This window comes from Panicum virgatum, chromosome 9K (assembly GCF_016808335.1).
Source record: "Panicum virgatum strain AP13 chromosome 9K, P.virgatum_v5, whole genome shotgun sequence".
NCBI classification, from domain to species: domain Eukaryota; kingdom Viridiplantae; phylum Streptophyta; class Magnoliopsida; order Poales; family Poaceae; genus Panicum; species Panicum virgatum.
In genome coordinates this window covers 59,872,630-59,898,858 of record NC_053144.1, presented here as the reverse complement: position 1 = coordinate 59,898,858, position 26,229 = coordinate 59,872,630, and the positions used below count along the sequence as shown (strand labels likewise).

Here is a 26,229-nt window from a genome sequence, read left to right as displayed (position 1 = left end):
GCCAGAGTCGTCAGATTCCTCAGCTTGTGCCATGTTTACATGGCGCTTGAACTTGTCCTGGTACAGCTCAGGATGGTAATGCTCGTACGTTGTAAGCTTCTGCACCAGGTGAGCCAAAGATGTGAACTCCAACTGGAAAGCCGCATCCATAATCGGCTTAGCGAGTCCCAGGACAGCCAGATCGACTGCCTCCTTCTCTGTGATGCGTGACGAGTAGCATCGGTTCTTGACCTCCCTGAAGCGCTGTATGTACTCTGACACGGTCTCTCCTCGCTTCTGCCTGACTTGGGCGAGGTCGGCAATTCCGGCTTCTGCAGCTTCCGAGTGGTACTGGGTATGGAATTGATCTTCAAGCTGCCTCCAAGTCCGGATCGAATCCGGAGCCAGTGATGCATACCATCCAAAAGCTGGGCCTGTCAGGGATTGGCCAAAGAACCGGACCCTCAATGGATCTGATACTGAGATCATCCCAAGCTGCGTTAAGTATCGGCTCACATGCTCGATGGAGCTAGCTCCTTCTGACCCGTTGAACTTGGTGAACTCAGGAAGCCGATACTTGTGTGGCAGTGGGATCAAGTCATAATCACTTGGATACGGCTTGGAATAGCCGATCGCTTTCCTCTTAGGCAGGATGCCGAACTGGTCTCTGAGTATTGCACTGACCTGCTCCACATTGAGAACTCCTGGGGCCGATGGCTCAGCATTCGGCCCAGTAGCGTACTTTGCCAGCCACGCTTGTTTTTCTGCGTCTGCTCCAGGGGCTCCTGGGTTCACCATCTGCACCGAGCATACTGGACTGACACTGTCAGGGATGTAGGCGCACGTGTAGCCGTGCGGAATCTCCTTAGGTGGCTCGGTGAGGAACTGGCCTTCTCCAGGGTCACCGCCGATCTTGTGGACGACGTAGATCGGCGAGCTATGTGGTCTGGGAGCTGCAAACGAGAATGGCAGTTGCGGCCTAGAATGCAGTGCAGCTTCCTCTGTATGACTCCCCAGGATTGGCCCGGATGGAGAGTACTGGTTCTTGATTATCTCCTGGATGACGCGATGCGCCATGCGCTCGAGTTCGTTCATCAAGCTCTGAGAGTGCCGATGAAGCGCATTGTAACACCCCTGTGTTAATCAACTCGCTAATCATGAGTTAATTCGCTAATCGCGGACTCGAGTTCGTCATTAGCGTTAATCGGGTTCGCATAGTAATCTTTGCTTTAGCGATGTTCGATCTTGTTTTTGTCCTTGATCCGAGCTCCAAATCAACTTCCGCCCAAAACGAAAGTTGTAGATCTTTTAATCCTCTACAACTTTTATTTTGGCCAAATTTCAAGTTCCTATATCAAAATTTGGGTTTTGGCCGGTCAAACACGGGTCAAAATCGAGTCCAAATCCTTTAAACGTTTATTGTTCATCCCTGTTCGGCACTGTGGCGCCGCGACGCCCATACCGGCGCCTGGACGCCGGCGAGCGCGTCCACGCGTCGGCGATCGCGCCTTGACCTCGGCGTCTGAGCGCCGCCCTTATCCTCGCGCGAGAACTGGAGGCTTCTCATCCCTTCCCTTCCCTTCTTCTCCTTCCCCGAGCTCACGACGAGCGGAGCTGAGCCGTGCAGTGTGTCGCCGGCGTCGATCCCGGTCGCTCCTCACCATCACACCTCGTTCCTTCGCGCCCAGAGCCGCGCGACCTCACCCCGAAACCACTCCACCCTTTCCCGACCTCGGTCGCGCCCAATCCGAGCCGAATCGAGCCCGCAGACCACGGCCGCCATTGCCGTTCTTTGCTGAGCTCCGCCCTCTCCGTCGATGATCCTCTTCCGGTCCATCTCCGCCCAAATCGAGCCCCTGGTGAGCTCCACCGCGCTCTCCTCTCCCTTCCTGACCCTTTCCCCGGCCGAATCCCACGCCCTCGCCGCCGCAGCGCCGCCGCGCCACCGTGGCCGCGCCGCCGCCTCCGCGCGTACGCCGCCGGACCTTCCTGCGCGCCGCCGCTCGCCGTTGCCGCGCGCCCTAGGGCCGCCTAGCCTCCCCGGAGCTCAAGCCGCCCCACCCCGCGGCCGCCGCAAGCCGCCGCCGCCGGAACGCCGCACGCCGCCGCCGCCAGTCGCCGCCGCCCCTGGGATGGTGTGCTGCCGCAGCGTCGCCCCGCCTCGCGCCGCCTCCGCGCGGGCTGCGGGTGCGCGGGCCCCTGCGCGCGCGGCCCGCCAGCGCTGCGCCGCCGGCCGGCCGGCCAGCAGCCGCCGCGCGCGCGCCAGGGCGCCCCGGTGTGCGCCGGCCCGCATGGGGCAGAGCAGAGGAGGGGGACGAGCTGGGCCGGCGCCCACTGTCCAGTGGGGCCCGGCTGTCAGTCCCCCCCCCCCCCCTTTATCTTTTTAGTGTTTTTCATTTAGTTAATGGCTGAAAACTTCTAGAGTTTGTAGAAAAATGAAGAAAAATCCAAAAAATACAAAGTAAATTTTGTTAGCTTTCTAAAATCATGATCTGCAGAGGAAAAATGCTTAAGCATGTATTTTATCACTTTTGCTCTGGTGAAAATTCAATTTGTGTTTAAACTAGTTTATTTTGTACCACTTGTTCTATGGTTCTAAAAATTATGAAAAATTCGCAGTGGATTACTCATTTCATGTTTAGTCCACTGTAAAAGTTTCATGGCTTGTTGCTATGCGCTTTTGGGTAGATCTATTTGTACTTCGTTTGCTTGCTAGGGTTAGTTATTTGTTGCGTGCATGCAAAGCAAACTCTTGTTAATCCATGCTAACCTAAGTCGTTTTAGTAGTTGTTTTTGTTGGAAACATTTCAGGCTAAATGTTTGAACTTTGATTTCGCATCGTAAGCTCTCATGCTTTGCGCTGAGTTCTAATTTGTTGCATTACATATTTTTATTCGTGTAGACGCCACGAACGACGCTGTCCACGAGCTAGTCGCTGAGCCGGTCCAGGAGCCACGAGCAGAAGAGCAGCAGCAGGTCGCCGTTGAGCACGCCCCCGGAGACCTAGTTAACCCCGCTGACCTGCAAGGCAAGCCCCGGAGCATAACCATAATTTAAATTATGCATTGTTTAATTAAGTATTGTGCATTTATGTTCTAGGAGTTGAATGGAACCATAGTATGCATGTTTTCCTAGGTACCGTGGGCCTATACTAGTATACAGGTGTCGGTAGAAATGCTCTACTAAATAGGATTTCGGTAGAAGTCGAGTGATTACTGTCACTCGCGAGTTTAGGATCTTGATCCCTTAGCCTTGGCTTTGAAATGTTTTGTTGAGTAAGAGAATTGGAGACCGGGCGGAAGTGAGTTGGATTAATGGTATAGAATGGATGAAAAGAAATCTTCGCCTGTGTCGATTGAGGACCGTTCCGTTGTTGGCAGTGATGACTGAGTTTGAACAGTACTAACCACATGCCGGAAGTAGGAGGTAGTCGAAACCGGTAAGCTAATTACCTGATTTGCAACGATACTTTGAATCGCGACCTGCTACTCTGGGAGTGGAATGATGGCGGGTGTGGGAGTGTATGTCGCCTCCTAGTCCTCTGGGAGTTCGTTGTGAGGGACCCTTCACCCGGGTTTTGGCAGGCGTGATTCAGACGTCGGGGTGGTGATGGGAACAGTTGACGTGTGTGGCCCGACGGGGTTTACGCGTGTCGTGTGAGTTAGGTCCACCTTGCAAGGTTAAATCGGATCGATTCGCCGTCTCTCTCGGTTAAGAGAACCTTGGTCACTTTGTCACATCGTAGTAAGAAGTTGAATTGAAAACGGGATGGAAAAGACTGGTTTGGAAGTTACTAAAAGATAATCTGTTCCACCATGTGTGCTTTAGATGAATAGGCGAACTTTGTAATACTTGGTATACTAAATGGAGCTAAAATATTGAAAGTAAGGATTCACTTCTAGCAGCTTTTCAGCAAAAGAACTCCAGAGCCAAAAAGCTTTGCATGTCTAGGTAATGGGCTAAGTATACCCAGAGTCGGGTAAGCCTTGCTGAGTATTAGTATACTCAGGGTTGTTGTTGTAACCCTTCTGAGCAGGTTGTGTCCCTGCGGACTTCGAGGAGATCTGTGCGTCCTGGATTGGATAGCCGCTTCCTCCAGGTTGGACCGTCGAGTGGGCCCCGTCTTCCCCGTGAAGATTGGGCAGGTTGGCGTCACATCGGTGGGCAGGATGTGGAGCTCACCTTTTATCGTCGTCGTAGCTATCGTATTGTATTTCGAACTCAGTTTTAAACTTCCGCTGTGCGTTTGAACTCTGTTGTTTGTATTTAAGACTTTTATGTAAAACTGGTGTTGTAATTTAATTTGAAGATTTCTGTATGCGGGTAACACCTGTGCTCGTCTTCGTACGGGTCTAAGTGCAATTGTGATCCTGGAGTACAGTAGTTTAATCGGGATTTTACCCGACAGCCTGTCAGGTTACACCGTTTTAAGTGCACAGTAACTGGATTAAGTATTAAGATGATGGTTAGTGCATTTAAGCCGGTTTAATTTGGACGGCGCTGCTACAGCTGGCATCAGAGCTCTAAATTGCATTGGGGTGTTTATCTTGCAACGATTTTGGGTTTTTGAAAAGTTGACGCTAGATGCGCTAAGGAATAGAATAGATAGTTCGTATGCCCTAATTATGTATATAAGTTAGGTGGCAACTAAGTATCTATTTTATTCCAGCACTTCCAGCTTTTACTTTTTGTTAAACCTTACTTCTGTAACGACGCACCTACGTTGAGGTAAGCAAGGTAAGCATTCTGGTAGTCCTTAGAATAGCCCACGTGTTTCATACGTGCGCGGGTCCCGTATGTTGAGCATACGAGGAGGTGATAAGGCTCAATTCAAACGAGCCTGTCACTATCTGCCGCCTGATATGGAGTGCGGATTTCATGCCGTGTGATTGTGATCACGGCCATTTCGTAAGGCAATGTTACGAGATGTAAACCTGTCATGCGGTTGGACATGACCGTGACCCTTGGGACACGTCTACCCTTGGATGTCCCGTAAGGCGAGTGTACGGGAAGTGAATACGTTGTTATGACGTATGCAGCGCTGCCCATTCAGCGTCGAACGTCTGGGTGCCATCTCTATAGTGGATGGCAATGTATGTGTGAATATGTGGGAAACTGCATATGCGTTACCCGTGTGGCGTAGGACACATGGGGGCCGTTCGTGTGTGCTGGCACGAAGGGTCCAGAAATGGATAATTATATCTGTCTCTGTGTTCTTCTGCAGGAAACTAACCACGTTAATCGCGTTATAAACTCCTTGATCGTAGGAACGACTAGTCTATATATAGGGAGAGTACGTAAATGTGTCACCGATTGTCCTCGTATACCATATTTGGTATTTGTTTGGGTGAGAAACGCTAGAACGTGGCATGCATCTTGCATCTTGCATTCCTGAGTTGTTGTTTGTCTTGTTACTTCGGTTGCGCTTCACAAAAATTTATTTGGATCACCATGTTTTTACTGTGTGTTCTTAAAAATTCTATTTGTGTTGTGTTGCCAGTTTAAACCTGTTTCTTTTAAAAATCTGTGACTTACGTTAGCGCTATGTGTTCTTACAGATGGCTAGCTTCACGCACGTGATCGTGGACGCTGAGGGTTGGGCGCACTCCAATGCCCTCCACACCGGCCACTTTCCTCGTCTGCTGTGGCAGATGCTCAGGGCGTTTGACTACACTGAGCCCCCACAGTACTCCGGACACGAGTCTAGCTTGCTGGGCACCGAGCGCTGTCAGATGTTTGTAAAGATTCCTGCTTGCCCCGCTCGCTTGGATTGGGACTCGTGGCAGCTCACTGTCTATGGTAGGAAGCTGGCAGACTCCTGGGAGATTGCAGCTAGGAAGGCTATTGAGGAGTTCTCAGAGAAGCATAATGTAGAGGTGATAGATACTCCTTACAGTGTGTTTCCTCTGAGGGATGAGACTACTCAGGCCTATACAGATCGGGTGAACCGCAACCTGAACATCATGATGCCCGACTATAGCGTCAGGACAGCACTCTCGTTCAGCTACTCCTCAGCTTTGAGCAACATGTATGAGCAACTTCGTGAGGAGAATGCGATATGCAGGAGCAAGGCTCGAGAGGCTCACCTCCATGAGCAGCACATGATTGGTACCCAGGACAAGATCAAGACCCTGAAGGCCAAGTCTAGAGCAAGGAAGATCAGGATTCAGGAGTTGCAGGAGGAGTTAGAGAACAGGACTCAGATGGTGCAGCACCTTGAGGGGCAGCTTCAGCAGGCCCAGGAGTGGATTGAGGACGCCCAGGCTCAGGTGCAGGCAGCAGCAGAGATGGAGGCTGATGCAGCAGAGGAGGAGCCAGAAGAAGAAGAAGAGGAAGAGGACCCTGAGGAGATCGAGGGAGTGTCTGGAGTCGAGTCGGGACCTGGGACTCCGTGAGGACGTGGATGGATAGTGTTGATTCTCCCCTTACAGTGTAGCCTTACTGTAGGATAGTTGGGTAGGATGACCAACATAGAGCTTTAGGCTAACCTTGGGTTGAGAATTCTTTTGTGGCTCAGTAGTTCGAGTCATGTAGGATAACCCTCCTAGTGTGGTGTGTAGCCGGGTCGTGTAAGACCCCGTAGTGGTGTGTTGTAGGGTCGTTTGTGAACCCTTCTCCCATGCTAGTTTGACGCCGTAGCACGGCTTGGGTTGTACTGAACCTTGTTCTAGCTGAAGCAGCGCGGCTGCTTATTGTAAATTTTACTTCCGTAATGATCTTTTCTGTCAGTGTGTGAAATTTCAGATTTGAATTGTGTCTTGATCATCTTCGAATCTGAAGCATTGTTGAGCGAGGTTTAGTATTGCATACGTTAGAACTACTCTGGACGGAAATTGTTGAGTGAGACGGTTTCAACCGAAGCAAGTAAATTTAATTCCCTTGGTGAACCATCTCGCGAGAGAAATGATTCATGCCGTGTGTTCATATTATATATGCACATTCTTTACTTGCATGGATTAGTCTTGCTAGCGAAATGGCTAACCAGGGGAATGATTATTTTTGCAGATGGGTGATAACCATGACAATGACAATCACGAGGCACTGCCCCAACAACCTCCCTCTTTGGCTCAAGCTGTTGCAGCTCTTATCGCAGACCGCAACGAGCAGACGGAGTTGATAAGGCAACTGGTGCAAGCCCAGGTCAATGCCGGCAGAGGTCGACATGCTCCCCCGCTAGCACTAGCAGAAACTGACTATGTCGGATTTCTGGCCACCCAGCCACCTCTGTTCCATAAGGCCGATGATCCCCTTGAGGCTGATGCCTGGATTCGCACTATTGAGGATAAGTTCAGCATCCTCAATTGCACAGAGATGGACAAAGCCGCCTTTGCGGCGCAACAGCTGCGAGAACCTGCGAAAATATGGTGGGTCAATCACAAAGCTCTACTTCCCGCTGGTACACGTCTCACCTGGGATGAGTTTGTGGCAGCTTTTAAAGCCCACCATATCCCGACAAGCTTGATGAGGAGAAAGATGGCAGAGTTCCTAGCTCTGAAGCAAGGGAACAACACCGTGCTGCAATATGTTCAAACCTTCAATCAGTTATCCCAGTATGGTGGTTTTCATGTGGACACTGATGAGAAGAAGTAGGATTGCTTCAGAAGGGGACTTAGCACAAAGCTTCAGGACAAGCTAGCTCTCACCACATGCAACAACTTTACTGATATGGTTAATAAGGCCATCACGCAGGAAGATGCCACGCTGGCACACAAAGCTGACAAGAAGAGAAAGGCACCTGCTGGATCCTCCAGCAATGCACCCCAGAAATACAAGCTGGTTCCGGCAGGGAATCAGCAGGTTTCAAACCGTCCTCCACAGCAGGGCCGTTGGGTCGCTAGGCCACCCCAGCAACAACAGCCGTGGGTACCTCGTTTCCCGACACAGCAGCAGAGACCCCTAATGCTACAAGCTCCACGCCCCAACAACTACCCCTGTTACAATTGTGGTAATCTGGGGCACTTTGCACGAGACTGCCGTCTGCCACCTCGGCAGAACATCTACAAGACTCCAGCACTGAGTCAAGGTTCCAGCCAGAAAGATCAGAAAAAGAAGGTTGTACCTGCCAAGACTGGTCGTGTGAACTACACCACTCTGGAGGAAGTTCCGGAGGGCGCCCAAGTGATGGCGGGTACGTTCTCCGTTAATCACTGCCCTGTTACTGTGCTATTTGATTCGGGAGCATCCCATACCTTTATCAGTCAAGCATGCGTAGAGCGACTCCACTTGCAAGAAATTCAAATAAAAAGACCTTATGCTATTTGTACACCGGGTGCACGGTTGCACACCCATCGAATAATTCCGAGTGTGTCCCTTGAATTGGGTGGAAAAATCTTCCAAACTAAGCCCATTGTCCTTCCAAGCCAAGGGATAGATATCATACTTGGAATGAATTGGATGAAGGAACACTGTGTTATCCTTGATACTTCTTCTCGTGTCATTCGGATTAACTCCCCCACATATGGTTCTACGGATATTCATCTTTCCAAGCATGCAATTCCAGCCACTGTTATATACCATCTTGAGGGAAAAATTCTAGAAGTAATTCCGGTGGTTTGTGAATACCCCGATGTGTTTCCGGAGGACTTGCCAGGCATGCCTCCCGATCGGGATATTGAGTTTGTCATTGAGTTACAGCCTGGCACAGCGCCCATATCTCGAAGGCCATATAGAATGACTCCAAGTGAGTTAGCTGAATTGAAAATCCAGTTACAAGAGTTGCTGGATAAAGGCTATATTCGACCGAGCACCTCACCTTGGGGTTGCCCGGCTCTGTTCGTAAAGAAGAAAGATCACGGTTTGAGGCTATGTGTGGATTATCGACCGCTGAATGCAGTCACCATCAAAAACAAATATCCACTTCCTCGTATTGATATTCTTTTTGATCAATTAGCTGGAGCTAAGGTATTCTCAAAAATAGATCTACGATCTGGTTATCATCAAATCAAAATCAGACCGGTGGATATACCAAAAACAGCTTTCTCTACTCGTTATGGTTTATATGAGTATTTGGTGATGTCTTTCGGATTAACCAATGCTCCCGCTTATTTCATGTACCTCATGAATTCGGTATTCATGCCGGAGTTAGACAAGTTCGTCGTGGTCTTCATTGATGATATCTTGATCTACTCCAAGAATGAGGAAGAACATGCTCATCATCTTCGCATAGTACTTCAGCGTCTGAGAGAGCACCAGCTTTATGCCAAATTCAGCAAGTGTGACTTCTGGCTGAAAGAAGTGCCATTCCTTGGTCATGTCATATCTGCTGAGGGCATCTCTGTGGATCCCAGTAAAGTGCAGGATGTACTCGATTGGGAAGCCCCAACTTCAGTCCCTGAAATTCGCAGTTTCTTGGGTTTAGCTGGGTATTATCGTCGGTTCATCCCAGAATTCTCCAGAATTGCGAAGCCGATGACTGAACTTCTTAAAAAGGGTGTCAAGTTCTATTGGAGTAATCAATGTGAGGAAGCTTTCCAGAAATTGAAAACACTTCTCACTTCTGCTCCAATCTTGGCCCAACCAGACACTACAAAACCATTTGATGTGTACTGTGATGCCTCAGGCACAGGACTCGGCTGTGTCCTGATGCAAGAAAACAGAGTGATTGCTTATGCTTCTCGATCACTCAAGAGACATGAAGAAAATTATCCCACTCATGATCTTGAATTAGCAGCTGTGGTCCATTCACTGAAGATCTGGCGACACTATCTCTTAGGTTCATTGTGCAACATCTATACGGATCACAAGAGTCTCAAATATCTTTTCACTCAAGCTGATTTGAACATGCGTCAAAGAAGATGGCTTGAGTTGATTAAAGATTATGAACTCGAAGTGCATTATCATCCTGGCAAGGCGAATGTAGTTGCCGATGCGCTAAGTCGCAAAGCCCACTGTCATTGCATCTCAGCTATACCATTAAGCGAATCTCTTTGCTTTGAAATGGAAAAGCTGAATTTAAGCATTGTACCACATGGCTCATTAGCTCATCTAGAGCTTACTCCTACTCTTCGCGATCTCATCATAGCGGCACAAAAGCAAGATAAAGGGGTGAAGGAAATTCAGAGAAGACTATCAGAAGGAGACCCTAAAGTGAATTGCTTCCACCAGGATGCTGAGAATGTGTTATGGTTCAAGCACCGACTAGTGGTACCTAAGAATTTTGAGCTCAGAAAACAGATCCTTGATGAAGCCCATACTTCATAGCTATCAATTCATCCGGGTAGCAACAAGATGTACCAAGACCTGAAGCAACGATTTTGGTGGACTCGGATGAAAAGGGAAATAGCCAAGTATGTGTCGGAGTGTGATATCTGTCGGAGGGTTAAAGCCAGTCATCTCAGACCAGCTGGGACTCTCCAGCCCTTGAATATTCCAGAATGGAAATGGGAAGATATAAGTATGGATTTCATCGTCGGCTTACCTCCAACTCAAAAAGGTTATGACTCTATTTGGGTTGTGGTCGACAGGCTAACTAAATCGGCACATTTCCTCCCAGTTAAGACGACGTACTTGACTAAGCAATATGCGGAGTTGTACATGGATCGTATACTATGTTTACATGGTGTGCCCAAGACTATCATTTCCGATCGAGGAACTCAGTTCGTTGCTCGTTTTTGGGAGCAATTACATGCTTGCTTGGGAACACATCTTATTCGCAGCTCTGCATATCATCCTCAAACAGACGGCCAAACCGAGAGGATAAATCAAATTTTGGAAGATATGCTCCGTGCTTGCGTCTTGACCTATCCACAGAAATGGGATCAATGCTTGCCGTTAGCTGAATTCTCTTATAACAATAGTTATCAAGAGAGCATCAAAATGGCACCATTTGAAGCGTTGTATGGTCGTCGATGCCGTACACCTCTCAATTGGTCTGAAACTGGAGAAAGAACAATCTTTGGGCCCGACATGGTTCAAGAGGCCGAAGAACAAGTTCGCCTTATCCAAGCCAACTTAAAGATTGCGCAATCTCGACAGAAGAGCTATGCAGATAAAAGAAGAGATCCACTCGTCTTTAAGGTCGGTGACCACGTCTATCTCAAAGTATCACCTTGGAAAGGCGTGCAAAGGTTTGGAATAAAGGGAAAGCTAGCTCCCCGCTACATCGGTCCAAATCCAATTGTGGAACGATGCGGTCCTGTGGCTTATCGGTTGGATCTTCCAGCGAATCTTTCTGCAGTTCATAACATCTTCCATGTATCGCAACTCAGAATGTGCCTTAGAGTTCCGACTGAAGCTGTGGCAAGTGACTCGATTCAATTAGAATCTGATCTCACTTATCCTGAGCATCCTATCAAGATTATTGATCACAAGGATCGAGTTACTCGTCGCACCACCAACCGATTCTACAAAGTACAATGGAGTAATCACTCCGAAGATGAAGCTACTTGGGAGAAGGAGGAATTTCTGAGAACCAAGTATCCGGAGTTTTTAAACGCTCATCCAGGTACTACATCTTCGAACCCTTTCCGCCTGTTTGAATTCTCTCATGCTTGAATTCCCCCTGTGTTAATCAACTCGCTAATCATGAGTTAATTCGCTAATCGCGGACTCGAGTTCGTCATTAGCGTTAATCAGGTTCGCATAGTAATCTTTGCTTTAGCGATGTTCGATCTTGTTTTTGTCCTTGATCCGAGCTCCAAATCAACTTCCGCCCAAAACGAAAGTTGTAGATCTTTTAATCCTCTACAACTTTTATTTTGGCCAAATTTCAAGTTCCTATATCAAAATTTGGCTTTTGGCCGGTCAAACACGGGTCAAAATCGAGTCCAAATCCTTTAAACGTTTATTGTTCATCCCTGTTCGGCACTGTGGCGCCGCGACGCCCATACCGGCGCCTGGACGCCGGCGAGCGCGTCCACGCGTCGGCGATCGCGCCTTGACCTCGGCGTCTGAGCGCCGCCCTTATCCTCGCGCGAGAACTGGAGGCTTCTCATCCCTTCCCTTCCCTTCTTCTCCTTCCCCGAGCTCACGACGAGCGGAGCTGAGCCGTGCAGTGTGTCGCCGGCGTCGATCCCGGTCGCTCCTCACCATCACACCTCGTTCCTTCGCGCCCAGAGCCGCGCGACCTCACCCCGAAACCACTCCACCCTTTCCCGACCTCGGTCGCACCCAATCCGAGCCGAATCGAGCCCGCAGACCACGGCCGCCATTGCCGTTCTTTGCTGAGCTCCGCCCTCTCCGTCGACGATCCTCTTCCGGTCCATCTCCGCCCAAATCGAGCCCCTGGTGAGCTCCACCGCGCTCTCCTCTCCCTTCCTGACCCTTTCCCCGGCCGAATCCCACGCCCTCGCCGCCGCAGCGCCGCCGCGCCACCGTGGCCGCGCCGCCGCCTCCGCGCGTACGCCGCCGGACCTTCCTGCACGCCGCCGCTCGCCGTTGCCGCGCGCCCTAGGGCCGCCTAGCCTCCCCGGAGCTCAAGCCGCCCCACCCCGCGGCCGCCGCAAGCCGCCGCCGCCGGAACGCCGCACGCCGCCGCCGCCAGTCGCCGCCGCCCCTGGGCTGGTGTGCCGCCGCAGCGTCGCCCCGCCTCGCGCCGCCTCCGCGCGGGCTGCGGGTGCGCGCGGCCCTGCGCGCGCGGCCCGCCAGCGCTGCGCCGCCGGCCGGCCGGCCAGCAGCCGCCGCGCGCGCGCCAGGGCGCCCCGGTGTGCGCCGGCCCGCATGGGGCAGAGCAGAGGAGGGGGACGAGCTGGGCCGGCGCCCACTGTCCAGTGGGGCCCGGCTGTCAGCCCCCCCCTTTTATCTTTTTAGTGTTTTTCATTTAGTTAATGGCTGAAAACTTCTAGAGTTTGTAGAAAAATGAAGAAAAATCCAAAAAATACAAAGTAAATTTTGTTAGCTTTCTAAAATCATGATCTGCAGAGGAAAAATGCTTAAGCATGCATTTTATCACTTTTGCTCTGGTGAAAATTCAATTTGTGTTTAAACTAGTTTATTTTGTACCACTTGTTCTATGGTTCTAAAAATTATGAAAAATTCGCAGTGGATTACTCATTTCATGTTTAGTCCACTGTAAAAGTTTCATGGCTTGTTGCTATGCGCTTTTGGGTAGATCTATTTGTACTTCGTTTGCTTGCTAGGGTTAGTTATTTGTTGCGTGCATGCAAAGCAAACTCTTGTTAATCCATGCTAACCTAAGTCGTTTTAGTAGTTGTTTTTGTTGGAAACATTTCAGGCTAAATGTTTGAACTTTGATTTCGCATCGTAAGCTCTCATGCTTTGCGCTGAGTTCTAATTTGTTGCATTACATATTTTTATTCGTGTAGACGCCACGAACGACGCTGTCCACGAGCTAGTCGCTGAGCCGGTCCAGGAGCCACGAGCAGAAGAGCAGCAGCAGGTCGCCGTTGAGCACGCCCCCGGAGACCTAGTTAACCCCGCTGACCTGCAAGGCAAGCCCCGGAGCATAACCATAATTTAAATTATGCATTGTTTAATTAAGTATTGTGCATTTATGTTCTAGGAGTTGAATGGAACCATAGTATGCATGTTTTCCTAGGTACTGTGGGCCTATACTAGTATACAGGTGTCGGTAGAAATGCTCTACTAAATAGGATTTCGGTAGAAGTCGAGTGATTACTGTCACTCGCGAGTTTAGGATCTTGATCCCTTAGCCTTGGCTTTGAAATGTTTTGTTGAGTAAGAGAATTGGAGACCGGGCGGAAGTGAGTTGGATTAATGGTATAGAATGGATGAAAAGAAATCTTCGCCTGTGTCGATTGAGGACCGTTCCGTTGTTGGCAGTGATGACTGAGTTTGAACAGTACTAACCACATGCCGGAAGTAGGAGGTAGTCGAAACCGGTAAGCTAATTACCTGATTTGCAACGATACTTTGAATCGCGACCTGCTACTCTGGGAGTGGAATGATGGCGGGTGTGGGAGTGTATGTCGCCTCCTAGTCCTCTGGGAGTTCGCTGTGAGGGACCCTTCACCCGGGTTTTGGCAGGCGTGATTCAGACGTCGGGGTGATGATGGGAACTGTTGACGTGTGTGGCCCGACGGGGTTTACGCGTGTCGTGTGAGTTAGGTCCACCTTGCAAGGTTAAATCGGATCGATTCGCCGTCTCTCTCGGTTAAGAGAACCTTGGTCACTTTGTCACATCGTAGTAAGAAGTTGAATTGAAAACGGGATGGAAAAGACTGGTTTGGAAGTTACTAAAAGATAATCTGTTCCACCATGTGTGCTTTAGATGAATAGGCGAACTTTGTAATACTTGGTATACTAAATGGAGCTAAAATATTGAAAGTAAGGATTCACTTCTAGCAGCTTTTCAGCAAAAGAACTCCAGAGCCAAAAAGCTTTGCATGTCTAGGTAATGGGCTAAGTATACCCAGAGTCGGGTAAGCCTTGCTGAGTATTAGTATACTCAGGGTTGTTGTTGTAACCCTTCTGAGCAGGTTGTGTCCCTGCGGACTTCGAGGAGATCTGTGCGTCCTGGATTGGACAGCCGCTTCCTCCAGGTTGGACCGTCGAGTGGGCCCCGTCTTCCCCGTGAAGATTGGGCAGGTTGGCGTCACATCGGTGGGCAGGATGTGGAGCTCACCTTTTATCGTCGTCGTAGCTATCGTATTGTATTTCGAACTCAGTTTTAAACTTCTGCTGTGCGTTTGAACTCTGTTGTTTGTATTTAAGACTTTTATGTAAAACTGGTGTTGTAATTTAATTTGAAGATTTCTGTATGCGGGTAACACCTGTGCTCGTCTTCGTACGGGTCTAAGTGCAATTGTGATCCTGGAGTACAGTAGTTTAATCGGGATTTTACCCGACAGCCTGTCAGGTTACACCGTTTTAAGTGCACAGTAACTGGATTAAGTATTAAGATGATGGTTAGTGCATTTAAGCCGGTTTAATTTGGACGGCGCTGCTACACGCATGGGCCACCATGTAGTTCATCTCCTGACGTAGGGCTCTGGTGCGTTCTTCAGATGGTACAGACAGATCTACATTGTCCAGAGCGACTTCAGATGGTACAGACAGATCTACGTATGGGTAATACTGTTGTCGACCGAAACCCACTGGCGAGCAACGACGGGCAACACGAAGAGCCGGGAGGTTGCTGGTGCGCTGGCAAGCACTGCTCCCTCGTCGACGGCCCGCAATTTCCGTCACGCGCCCGGAGAATGTGTGAAAGCCGGGCGGGCCACCTGACCTATACCCGATCAGGAGGGTGTAGACGTGCTCCGAATAGTTTCCTGCATACAAAGACACATGTAAACGTAAGTCCGAGCCGTGGTCGGCTCCCCGGGACGACTCTTGCATCGGCTTTTGAAGAGCCGATCGAGTCCCGGTGTCAGACGGGATCTGATTGTATCCGGATATGATAAATAGAGCAAATCACTATAAAACTGCTTCAATCAAGTCTAATTAATCTTAATCCACGATGGTAACAGCTTCACTACTAGATCGGAACATCCTACACGTGACTAGGCCTAGCGAACGTAACAGACAACTAAACCACAACCTAAAACAGAGGCCTAAGAACTAGCAAGAGCCGATTCCCGGAACAATCCCTATCAAGGCTAAGATAAAGCATCTACCACGCCACCGGATCATCCAATCCGTTTGCAAGGCCTAACCCAGCAGATATTATGCCAACTCTTAAGATAAGAGCAAACCCTAACAGATCGGATCTACTAAACATGAAAGAAGCAGGGTGTTGTTCCTGTGCGACTAGTTCTATGCGATAAGAACTAGCGAGAGATTGAAACGTGACTGCACAGAGACAACCTGATATTCGCAGATGATAAACAACAAAGCACAAAAGATCTACTAAAAGCCATGCTACGAACATCATGATAACTAGTACTACTCGCCATCAAAAACGCTTCAGTACAAGTAATACCAAGGTAAAAGCAAGAACAATACTGTCCTGATCGCAAGAAGCGATCAGGGCAGCATGGCACTTACTTGGTTGAAACCCTAGGAGTAGGGGTGGCGATGCGCCGAGAGTTGTTGTTTGCGAGTCGTGATGACGCTCCCTTTACGAATAACAAAGGATACATATTTATAGTCCGGAGACTTGGGAAACAATCTAAACTAATCTTGTCCCGATTGGACTCTATCTCTAACCTTGAACTAAATCTAAGGATACACGGCCAATGTGGCCCATATGCTCACGCAGGAGCCGATTTACAAGCCTTCCTCAATCTTCTGCTTTAAGCCCATCTTGCTTTCGGCCCATAAATTAACCCTTGTTAATTTATGGCGATAACAAATACTCGGTTGTTTCATTTTTTTATCTTCAATGAGACACCTTACATGGAATTTGTTTTGCAGTCTTCTGATGCTCCAGAAAACTGTGATTTTACTAGGTGGGTAGATCCTGCACCAATTGATTCTGTTCAGGAGTTCATCGAGTACCTCCAGATAAAGATCTTTGATCTGGAATGTAAGGTGAACCATTATGAGGAAGTGAGCGAGGGTAACAAAGACGACGAAGTTGATGATACCAGCAATGCAGCCGGTTCACAGGATGAACCATGCACTATTCCTTACTGCAACTGCCCTTGTCACAAGAAGAAGGGCCATGCGCCTCCGGCACCACCGCCTGCACCACCTGCAATGGGTGGATACTGCGGAGAAGGCTCAACGCAGTTTGCTATGTGGGATTACGGCTACTAGGACTACCCTAGTGCTAGTGACATGCTGCATCATTGTGTTTGTTCTGTTTTTTTTTAAATTACCTAAGGCATGTTAGGTTAGTCCGGAATCTGTTTACCGTAGTTTGCAACGGGTTCTGACATGCCACTGCATGTGTGATGTGTGTTTCATTATCGTTGTATTATGATGTAAAATTTGGTGGTTCACATTACGTAATGCATTTCTTAGTTCTTATTTCTTATCGTTATATTAATTACATGTGTGCTTTTTAATATTCTAGTGACATTAAAAGCTCCGAGGGCCATGTCCGTGCCCAGCAGAGGCCTAAGAGGGTCCGACGCCATAGGGGTGGTTAGACATATCTGATGTTTGTATCTCTGATGTTTATTTGTAATGAGATAGCTGTGGACCGCTTATTTATACACTTCAACGTTCGCCTCTGATCACTCTCGTATTTTCCATTACAATCAATAGATGGTATGTTTATACTTCGATGCTCCATTACGACTAAGTACGATTCAAACTCGACATTATGTACATGTCCAGTGAATGCAAGTTTGGTACGAGACATACATACAAGCATAATACAATATTAACAATACTAAATGCGAATACATCTTAAACCGATGAACATCATATGTTATAGATCATGGCATGAAATCATTTAGGTCGTCATCCCAGTTGACAGATGGTGGTGCTGCAGATGGTGTAGTATGGCTCGACGAACCTCTTGGCTTTCCCTTTCTCTTTTTTCTGATTCTAGGTTCATGTACAGGGGGATGAACATCATGTGTTGGAGGCCATGGTTTGGGGGGCATGAAGTCATCCATGTCATCATCCCAGTTAACACAAGTTTGTGCTGCAAGTGGTGCAACATGACTTGACGAACCTCTTGCCTTTCCCTTTGTCTCCTTTCTGATTCTCGGTTCATGTACAGGGGGAGGAACATCATGTGTTGGAGGCCATGGTTTGGGGGGCATGAAGTCATCTATGTCATCATCCCAGTTAACACAAGTTTGTGCTGCAGGAGGTGCAACATGACTTGACGAATTTCCGGGCATCTGTTCTTGCGCAGGCCAAGTACTATCACCCGAAGATCTTATCCGCCTCCTTCGTCTAATTTGCGGCATAAGTCCACCACCGAAGATACATACCAATTTACGGAAATTTGGTATCGTTTTGTTAATCAACTCCGTGTCCTCGGGGTAATCCTAGCATATAATTAAAAAACAATGTTACTATTTCATAAATATGGATTCGAAATGACGGACGGGATTACAACTGAATGAGAGTTACCTTAATGTGCATCTCATACACCTCTGGCCGCATCCATATCTTACAAGAACTTTGTAAGAATCCAATGATATTAGGATGATTCGCTAGTTCACATACTCTCATGTATATCTTCCGACGTTCTATCAGGTGTCCCTTTACATCTTGCGTCGTAATACCTCGAAATAATGTGAAATCTTTAAACTCTACTACTTTGGACAACACTATCTCTATCGTACCATCCGCTAACGGATCCAACTTCTTACTGATAACAAGATGGGTCATGATATCAAGTATTATACTAGATTTTTCTTCGGTCCATGAAAATCCTCCACAATTTGAGGCAGCCATTGCCTTATGCTGCAATATCAATAAGACACTTTCATAATTCTATTCTAATTCATAATTAATTTTTTAAAAAAAGTCTGTAATAGTACTGAAATTGTAATACTAAACGAGTGTTCTAAAGCACCAAATCTAATACAGCTAATCCACTAATTAAATTAAATTATTATACAATATCAATGGATTCATACGGAAGTTACCTGTAGATCAGGAGTACGCAATTCGGCAGAGCTTCGCCGCTTTTCTTCTCCTCACCCCTCTCTTTTTTTTCTGAATTTTTAGGCTCAAATGACAAAGGAATGGCGGCGAATGGTGGCCAGGGGTTAAAATAGGGGAGAGGGAGCCTGTCGCCCCTGGGGTGGGCGACAGGGGCCTGTCGCCCGTTGGGGGGCGACAGGCCCCTCTTTTTTTTTCTCCAGGGATTTCTTTGTAAATTTGAAGAAAAAAATTACATTTGAGTCATGTCGCCCCCATAGGACGATCGGGGTATATTTTTGAAATTTTCCAAAACGGACATATATTTTTGAAATTTTAATTTTTTTTAAATATAAAAAAGAAAAAATCGCTCATCCCCGGCGGCGGCGGCCGTTTATCCAAAACAGGCCATGCTCTTGTGAGTCTTGTCCCCTTCTTCAACCTTCCGCTCGCTGCTGCTGCTAGTTCGGGAAGCCGTGCGGGAGGATTTCAGGATTCGCAGCGGAATGGAGGCAGCGGCGCGGCCATCGAATGGTTCGTGCCTGCTCTACGCCTCGCCCTTAAACGCTTTCCTCCCCTCTACTCGTTTCGATGGGGTATCATATGGCCTCCCGATTCCCCCGCGTATCTGACTCGTCGGCGGTCGTCGCAGCCGCTCTCCTCGCACGCCTCAGGGAGGGCACGGCCAGGTTCGAGCTCCTCGAGGACTCCGCGCCGGCACCTGCGCCAGCACCGTCTTGGCCCCGGCTCCACTGCTTCGCCAGGATTGCCCCCTCGCTGTGCGCGTCTGCTTATTGTACCCTTGAATTCTCTGCGCACATCTGAATCAATTGCAGTGCGAGCAGAGTGAAGATGCAAAACTTGTTTCTCGTGTGCAGGAGGGGCGGTTGGTCGGCGGCGCTGAACAAGGTGGAGCATTACGGGGTTCAGAGGGTCACCGGTGATGGCCGGTGCATGTTTCGGGCGTTGGTATGCTGCAGCATAATCTCCTTCCGTGCGCGTAGTTTGCTGATGGAATCTGAACCTTTATTACTCGAATCTATTGTCTTTGAGTTTGAGTTCTAGTTGAAACAACGTCTCTTCAAGTGTGCTTTTGGCATCTCTGCAAATTCACATCACAGAAATCCGGTGTGTTGCTTGTAGGCTAAAGGAATGGCAAAGAATAAGGGGATTCCTTTGACCCCAAGGGAGGAGGTACAAGATGCAGGTAGCCTGGAACAATACCTCGTACATAGATCACTCTCTGCATTGTAGATTTTTGTTTCCGTTTACTTTTAGCTTATTGTGTGGTTAAAGTTTTTGCAGTTGATATCGTGATATATGCAGATCTTACCCCCCTCCCCCCCAACACACACACACACACACACACATTGATAACCACAGAACTTATTCACATGATAGTATGATAGTATACCAGAAAGATTTATATCCTTGTCAATTAAACGAAATAACAAGAGTGTCATTTGTTCTTATGAGATTTCAGCATCATACATCCATTTATGATGCCAACTGAGAGTTTTTCAAATTCAGTTCTTATCTTTGACCCGGAGGAAAATTCTTACAACATGCATTAATTCATGATTTCGGTACTATGTGGTATAGCATTATAGCACTTCCAACTAACAACCATATCCTTTCAATAGAAATAATACTGGAAATCAATGTTAATTTTGACTAAAAATATCCCCCGCCGCAGTCCAGATATCTGGCAAGATTCGACAATTGTTTCAGTTTTTAAACTTCTATATTGCAGATTGCAAATTCTGTACTGGCCGTCTTTCAGTGGTCTCTTTATTCTTTCAAACAAAGGTTTTCGGTTTTTGCAAGCAACTTTAGCCTTCAGATGAACATATGAAGAACCTGTGGGCTGACCATGTTGTATTGATGTATCACCGAAAGTTTACCGTGTCTTCTTTGACTGGACTTTATCGCTGATATATTCTAATTAACTTAATCTCCCATTTCGTAGATGATTTACGGATGGCAGTGAAAGAAATTATATGTGACAGCGAGACTGAGCGGCAGAAGTTCGAAGAAGCTGTTATAGCAATTACTGTGGAACAATCCTTGAAACGGTTAGGCTCCTATGCCTTCCTACTTTGCATGAACTGAATTAAAGTTGCTGACTTTTTCCTGATTTTTCTAGCTACTGCCAAAGGATAAGGCGGCCAGACTTCTGGGGTGGAGAGTCAGAATTCCTGGTATAAGATTTCACTATTCTATAAACTTAAAATATGTAATTTGTGTAATCATCATTCAGTTAGATTCATGGAGAATCTGATTGACATGATAAGAGCAGTTCATGTACCCACTTTCTACTTTTGTTGGACTTCTGGAGGTTCTAGCCAAACTAGAGTTACCTGTTAGATGGAGCAGGATACTAGTGCCTATCTATTTTTTGGATTATATGAGTTGGTCCGATCTTTTAGACAATATTTGCATATGACATTTTTCTCTTTTCAGGTTTTGTCTAGACTGTGTCGTCAGCCAATAATTATTTATATTCCAGAGCGCGAGGTAATTCCACTGCCTTCAGAGATAATGCATTTATAATCAAATGTACTAATAATAGTTAAATTTTGTAATCATCATTTCCATTCGAATAAATTGTGGCATGATAACATTAAATGATTTATATAAAAATTAAATAACATTCAGAATTTGGAACAAAGCAATCTAAGGTTACAGCGAGCATAGAACTAAACTATCTATATAAATTCTATAGCAATATTCAAAATAAGAATTGCATTTCAGATATCTGGTTCTATGTTCTAATGCTTTGAATCTATAATGCTCTTGGATCTTGATATTTGTCATTGTTTTCTTAGAAAAATATGGTAGAGTAAGGATATACTTCTGCTAAGTAAATTGATGAAAAATGACTGGATAATATTATTTTTTTACTTTTCCATTCATAAACGCTATCCATCACCGGATTTGAAAGTTCTTATGTGGATTAAAGCACTTCCTTTGGTTTCCTTGGAAGCTATCATGTTTATATGTTAGTGTATATACTTCCACATGTTACACCTGAACCTAAACTCCACTTGGTTCCATAGTAAAGCTTGGCTCACATCTATCCTGTATGTTTACAGTACCATGGTCGCGGTAATGGCTTCATCCCCATAGCTGAATATGGATTGGAATTCCCCAAAAATTCAAAGAATTGGAAGAAAAAGGCACCTGTAAGACTTTTATACAGCGGGAGGAATCACTATGATTTGCTCATTTGACATGGTTACATGGCTGTTCAGAGGGGGGTGTGTGTGGGTTTTGTAACTCTCTTCTTATATTAATGCAATGATACACAGTCCTCCTGTGCTATCATTTTTTTTGTTGCATTGTCATTCTATGGTTGCATTTTTTTTTCTATTCATATGCTGGTTGTTTAGCCAACAATAGAATTGGTTCAGCTATAAGTATCTCTTTTTTTTTGCCAAAATAAGTATCAAAATTCCAATTTTGAAATAGAGAGTGTCGTTCGATGGGCTCCTATGGTGTTCTCTTATGTTTTTCTTGTCTCTTGGCCAAAAACTGAGATGCAGCTTGTACTGTAATCCTGACATAACGATGCCAGTGCTACCGTTAGTTTTAGAGTCATATACAGACATTCTATGGGTTTACTAACTTTGCAGATTCTGAGCCAATATGCTGCTTGTACTGTAATCCTGCCCTAATGACTAGTGAGGCTGATGCTATTTGCAAGAGATTTGTTGGGTGCTGACCTGTTGGTGGCCGGCACGATAATGGATCGTTTGTCGGAGCTGTGCTGTGGTGAGGGGCAATACTTATAGTGTACTATAAGATATGTTCGAAATCGAATTATCAGTACTTCCTCCAGATTGGTAAAGAAAGTCATTTTAAACATCAACACGGTCTCCAGAAACAACTTTGACTACTTTTTTTAATAAAAAATTTACAAATATAGTTAATATGTACTTTTATAAAACTACATTTTAAGATGAATCTATTTATATTGTTTTCATATTTTCAAATTCAACACAAAAGAATTTATTTATAGTCAAAGTATAAAATATTTGACTTAACACAAATTCAAAACGACTTGAGGGAGTACTCGATTACTCATAGCGTCACAATTGCAAACATTGTTGACCGAAATCATGTGTAGCAATATAGGGTCCTTGCACGAGCTGTGGGATGCATCTATTCCCCCCCCCCCCCCCCCCCCCCTCCATGTTCACTTCGTAGCCTTCAACACCTTTATTTTCTTGCCGCTGACCATTTCTTTGTCCCGCAGTAACAGTAATGCTACAACTACAAGTGACACCTCACGTGGTGTGTTGCGGCAGATGAGCAGAGCGAGAGAGGTTGCCGTGACGGTGATTGACGCTGTGCCTGTGCGTAATTAGTCCTGTATTTCTTTTCTCTGCCGTAACTACAAAATCCATCAAAAGCAACGGGTGTATAGTGAGAATTGATTTGATGGCAGACGATCGAACAAGGATGTACAGATGCAGGTTGGCATTTCTCTAGCTCCTTAATATATACTGCTCAACCGCTGTATGCTCCACTAACCACCAGGTCGTGCATTATTGTATTGAGCTTATACAGTACTAACCATGCTTAAAGCAAAACGTTTCGAAAATGAGCTGCAGCCTGTAAGTGCAACACTGTACTTGTACTGCTACTAGCACATGATGACCCGCCAACCGCCGTGATGGACTCATGGACCCCGTCGACTCCGAGCACGACACGGCCCTTCCCGCACGGCCCCACATGTCAGCCACACTCCAACAGTACTGGGCATACAAGATCAATGCACATGCTCGTCCTTTCGCTCCGAGTGAAAAATGAAGGGAAAAAAGAGCGAGAGAAAATTCAATGCGATGCCACGCTGATGCGCTGTAGGCTGCAGCTGTAGCTAACCGATTCCCAACCCAAACTGCCAATCACGAAGGAACAAGAGGATAATCCGGCCGACGAGGCAGACGGGCAAAGGCTGGCTGGCCGACGTGGGCCGCACCGCGCCTGCTCCGGCGGGGCCCGCAATAATATCTCGCCAGTCAAAGAGACTGACGCTCTGGCCCCACCAGCCCCGTCCACCCACGCGACCCCTGCTCGCTTCCCCCGTACTACTTCTTCTCGGTCCCCCACCGGCGGCGAAACTCCCCGATCGCCGACATGTGGGTCCGATCACCCTGTGGCCCCGCCCGCAGCGACCCTAGCATCGGCGCGGCCTGTGCGCGGAGCGGAGCTCCCTCCTCGCTCGCGCACTAATGGTGGCGCTCATAATTTCGTACTAGTTTAATTTAATGAGCAGCAGCCATCCCATCCTTGTTGCTGGCTTTTCCTTTCCGCCGCGGCAAAAGTGAGGCGCTGGGCGAGCGAGCTGGGGGAGACGAACCCGTCATAATTCCATTGCTTAATTGCGCCTCACCTCCTGCGTATCTATCCTCGGCCGCCGGGGCCGCCGGGCGGAGGTGCTCCTCATTCTCCCCGTTCCCTCCTCTCTCGCGCGCGCGAAGGCCAAGGCCGGATCGGGGGGCGCTCTCAGATCTTGCGCGCTTCGCGGCCGCGCGGCAACCCAGGGAGTAGGAGCTAGGAGGATTGGGGCGAGGATGTTTAGCGGGACGCAGCAGAAGTGCAAGGTGTGCACCAAGACGGTGTACCCGATGGACCAGCTCTCCACCGACGGCGTCGTCTTCCACCGCTCCTGCTTCAAGTGCCAGCACTGCAAGTCCACCCTCTCCGTACGTTCCCTTTGCTCGCGTTCTTGTGTTTCGGCGGTGGGTGGGTGGGTGGATGGATCTGCTGTAGCTGTAGTGCAAATGTGCAATGTACTGTAGAATCGAGTAGTAGATCTGCGGATTGCTGCGGGGAACGGATCTGATGCGAGCGTTTCGTAGTATCAGGACAATTCTACGCCCAAGAGATCATGATTTTGTCCGCTTCCCATTTGCTGACTTGGTAAAAGAGGATTGGGCGGAAAATTGTTGGAAATGAAAACTGTTCTTTGATCGTCTGCTTAGGCTAAGCAGAGCTGTCGGTAGGTAGGCAAAGATGCGCAGTTATGCAGGGCCTGACAATCTCCGTGTTCATCTTTTTGGCCTTTGACAGCTGAGCAACTATTCCTCGTTCGAAGGAGTGCCATACTGCAAGGCCCATTTCGAGCAGCTGTTCAAGGAGACCGGGAGCTACAACAAGAGCTTCCAATCACAATCACGTAGGCCTTCAGTACCGAACCATTGACATGAATGCAAGGTTTTTGCGCGTATGCGATATGATGATGTGGTGTGCTCTTCTTCTTTCAGCCGCAAAGATTACTCCGGAAAAGTCGGGCCCTGAGCTGGTGAGTAGTTCCCGTCTGCCTGCGTTAGTTTTAGTCTGTTTGCACTCTTCAAATAGGTCTGCGGTAGTTTTAGTCTGTTTGCACTCTTCAAATAGGTAAGTGATCATTGTTGTGGAAAAATTGCTATTCAGACCAGAACACCAAGCAAAGCTGCAAGGATGTTTTCAGGAACACAAGAAAAGTGTGCAACTTGTGGCAAAACTGCATATCCTCTTGAGAAGGTAATTTTTACCACGTCATGTGTGTTCTATTATCTTCATTATTTCCTTTCCAAGTGTTAGGTTGTAATTCATGAGATTATATTTCCTTTCAAATTTTGACCATATTCTTTTAATGCGCTGTAGTAATTAGGCAGTTCATTGTTCATCTAAAGGACCAAAATATTTGGAATAGAACATTCAACATCCTGTTCTTATGACATGCGCAACTGAAAATTGTCTTTTGGTAATGTTGTCTGCCAAATTGCACTGCGAACCTAAATTTCTCCATTTAGGAAGTACATTTAATCTTTGTCTTGATTCGTCTAATTTTCCTTGTCTTTATGTCTAAAAAAAATTCTTGCTGATTGCAGTTCTCAACTGTCCAAAACATGCTATTGACTTTTTAATGAAACATTGCAGGTGACAGTTGAAGAAAAGGCCTACCACAAGTCCTGCTTCAAGTGCTCCCATGGTGGCTGTGCCATCACACCATCCAACTATGCAGCCTTGGAGGGGATCCTCTACTGCAAGCACCATTTCTCTCAACTTTTCAAGGAGAAGGGAAGCTACAACCATCTGATCAAGTGCGCATCGGTCAAGCGTACGGAGGCACAGCCTGAACAGCCAGCTGCTGATTCCTCTTGATCCGTGCCATTTCAACAGTGGGGTTTGAAGGCAAGAGTTTGGAAGCCTCCTTTTTTTACTTAAAACCACCTGGCTGTATGTTATGCCGTCTAGCCCTGAGGATACCGGACTTCTCTACTTTGGTATCTTCGGCTGTGCTAGCTGAATCACATTGGTGAACCATGGAACTGTTGTCATTTTCAATGAAATTGTTGTGCACCGGATACTGAAATCGGGTATCTTGCCCTTATTGATAGATATATTGTTTTGTTGCCTTGCGATACAATACTACAGTCTAGTTCCATATCAGCTTGTCATCCTCAGTTTCAGTATTCTTTTTGGTTGAGTGAATTTTGCTTCCCTAAAAATAGGCAGAAAGTCCACCTATCTTGGGAGGATCCTGTCTTCTAGAGAGGAAAGGGAAGTGAAGAAGCTCTCCCGACTCTGTTAGTCTGTTACTGAACTGTCTCCGACTCTCTTGCTTTTTTTTTTTTGATGGCAACTGTCTACGACTCTCGAACGCTGTTGTACTGCAACACATCCCTGTTGCTCTATTACGCTTTGCCTTTTGACATGAGCTCTCCCGAATCAGCATGCCACCTCTTGCTGGGACCATAGTCGATGCAAATGGAAGTATTGGAAATGCCTGGCGGATCCATGGGAAACGAGATGGGAATGGGACAATTCACGGCATCAAAGTTGCTT

The 26,229-nt window shown here is 47.3% G+C and overlaps 2 protein-coding genes across 4 annotated transcripts; both read left to right on the top strand.

Annotated features, from left to right (window-relative positions):
- Nucleotides 1-18,765: 18,765 nt before the first annotated feature.
- Nucleotides 18,766-21,881, top strand: LOC120652905 (OVARIAN TUMOR DOMAIN-containing deubiquitinating enzyme 3-like). 2 transcript variants are annotated; one of them, XM_039930847.1, is made up of 9 exons: nt 18,770-18,787; nt 18,819-18,924; nt 19,043-19,169; nt 19,269-19,359; nt 19,534-19,597; nt 20,360-20,465; nt 20,537-20,591; nt 20,854-20,907; nt 21,486-21,881. In XM_039930847.1, the coding sequence occupies exons 2-9, from the start codon at nt 18,897-18,899 to the stop codon at nt 21,621-21,623; spliced, it is 663 nt and encodes a 220-aa protein (XP_039786781.1). In that variant the 5' UTR covers nt 18,770-18,787; nt 18,819-18,896; the 3' UTR covers nt 21,624-21,881. The 2 variants fall into 2 exon arrangements, with proteins under 2 accessions (XP_039786780.1, XP_039786781.1); XM_039930846.1 differs by having other exon boundaries at nt 18,766-18,924.
- A 1,772-nt stretch (nt 21,882-23,653) lies between these two features.
- LOC120652903 (LIM domain-containing protein WLIM2b-like) lies at nt 23,654-25,810 on the top strand. 2 transcript variants are annotated; one of them, XM_039930844.1, is made up of 5 exons: nt 23,654-24,101; nt 24,469-24,574; nt 24,663-24,700; nt 24,832-24,921; nt 25,321-25,810. In XM_039930844.1, exons 1-5 carry the CDS (start codon nt 23,970-23,972, stop codon nt 25,543-25,545), a joined length of 591 nt encoding a protein of 196 aa, XP_039786778.1. In that variant the 5' UTR covers nt 23,654-23,969; the 3' UTR covers nt 25,546-25,810. The 2 variants fall into 2 exon arrangements, with proteins under 2 accessions (XP_039786778.1, XP_039786777.1); XM_039930843.1 differs by having other exon boundaries at nt 24,796-24,921.
- Nucleotides 25,811-26,229: the final 419 nt, after the last annotated feature.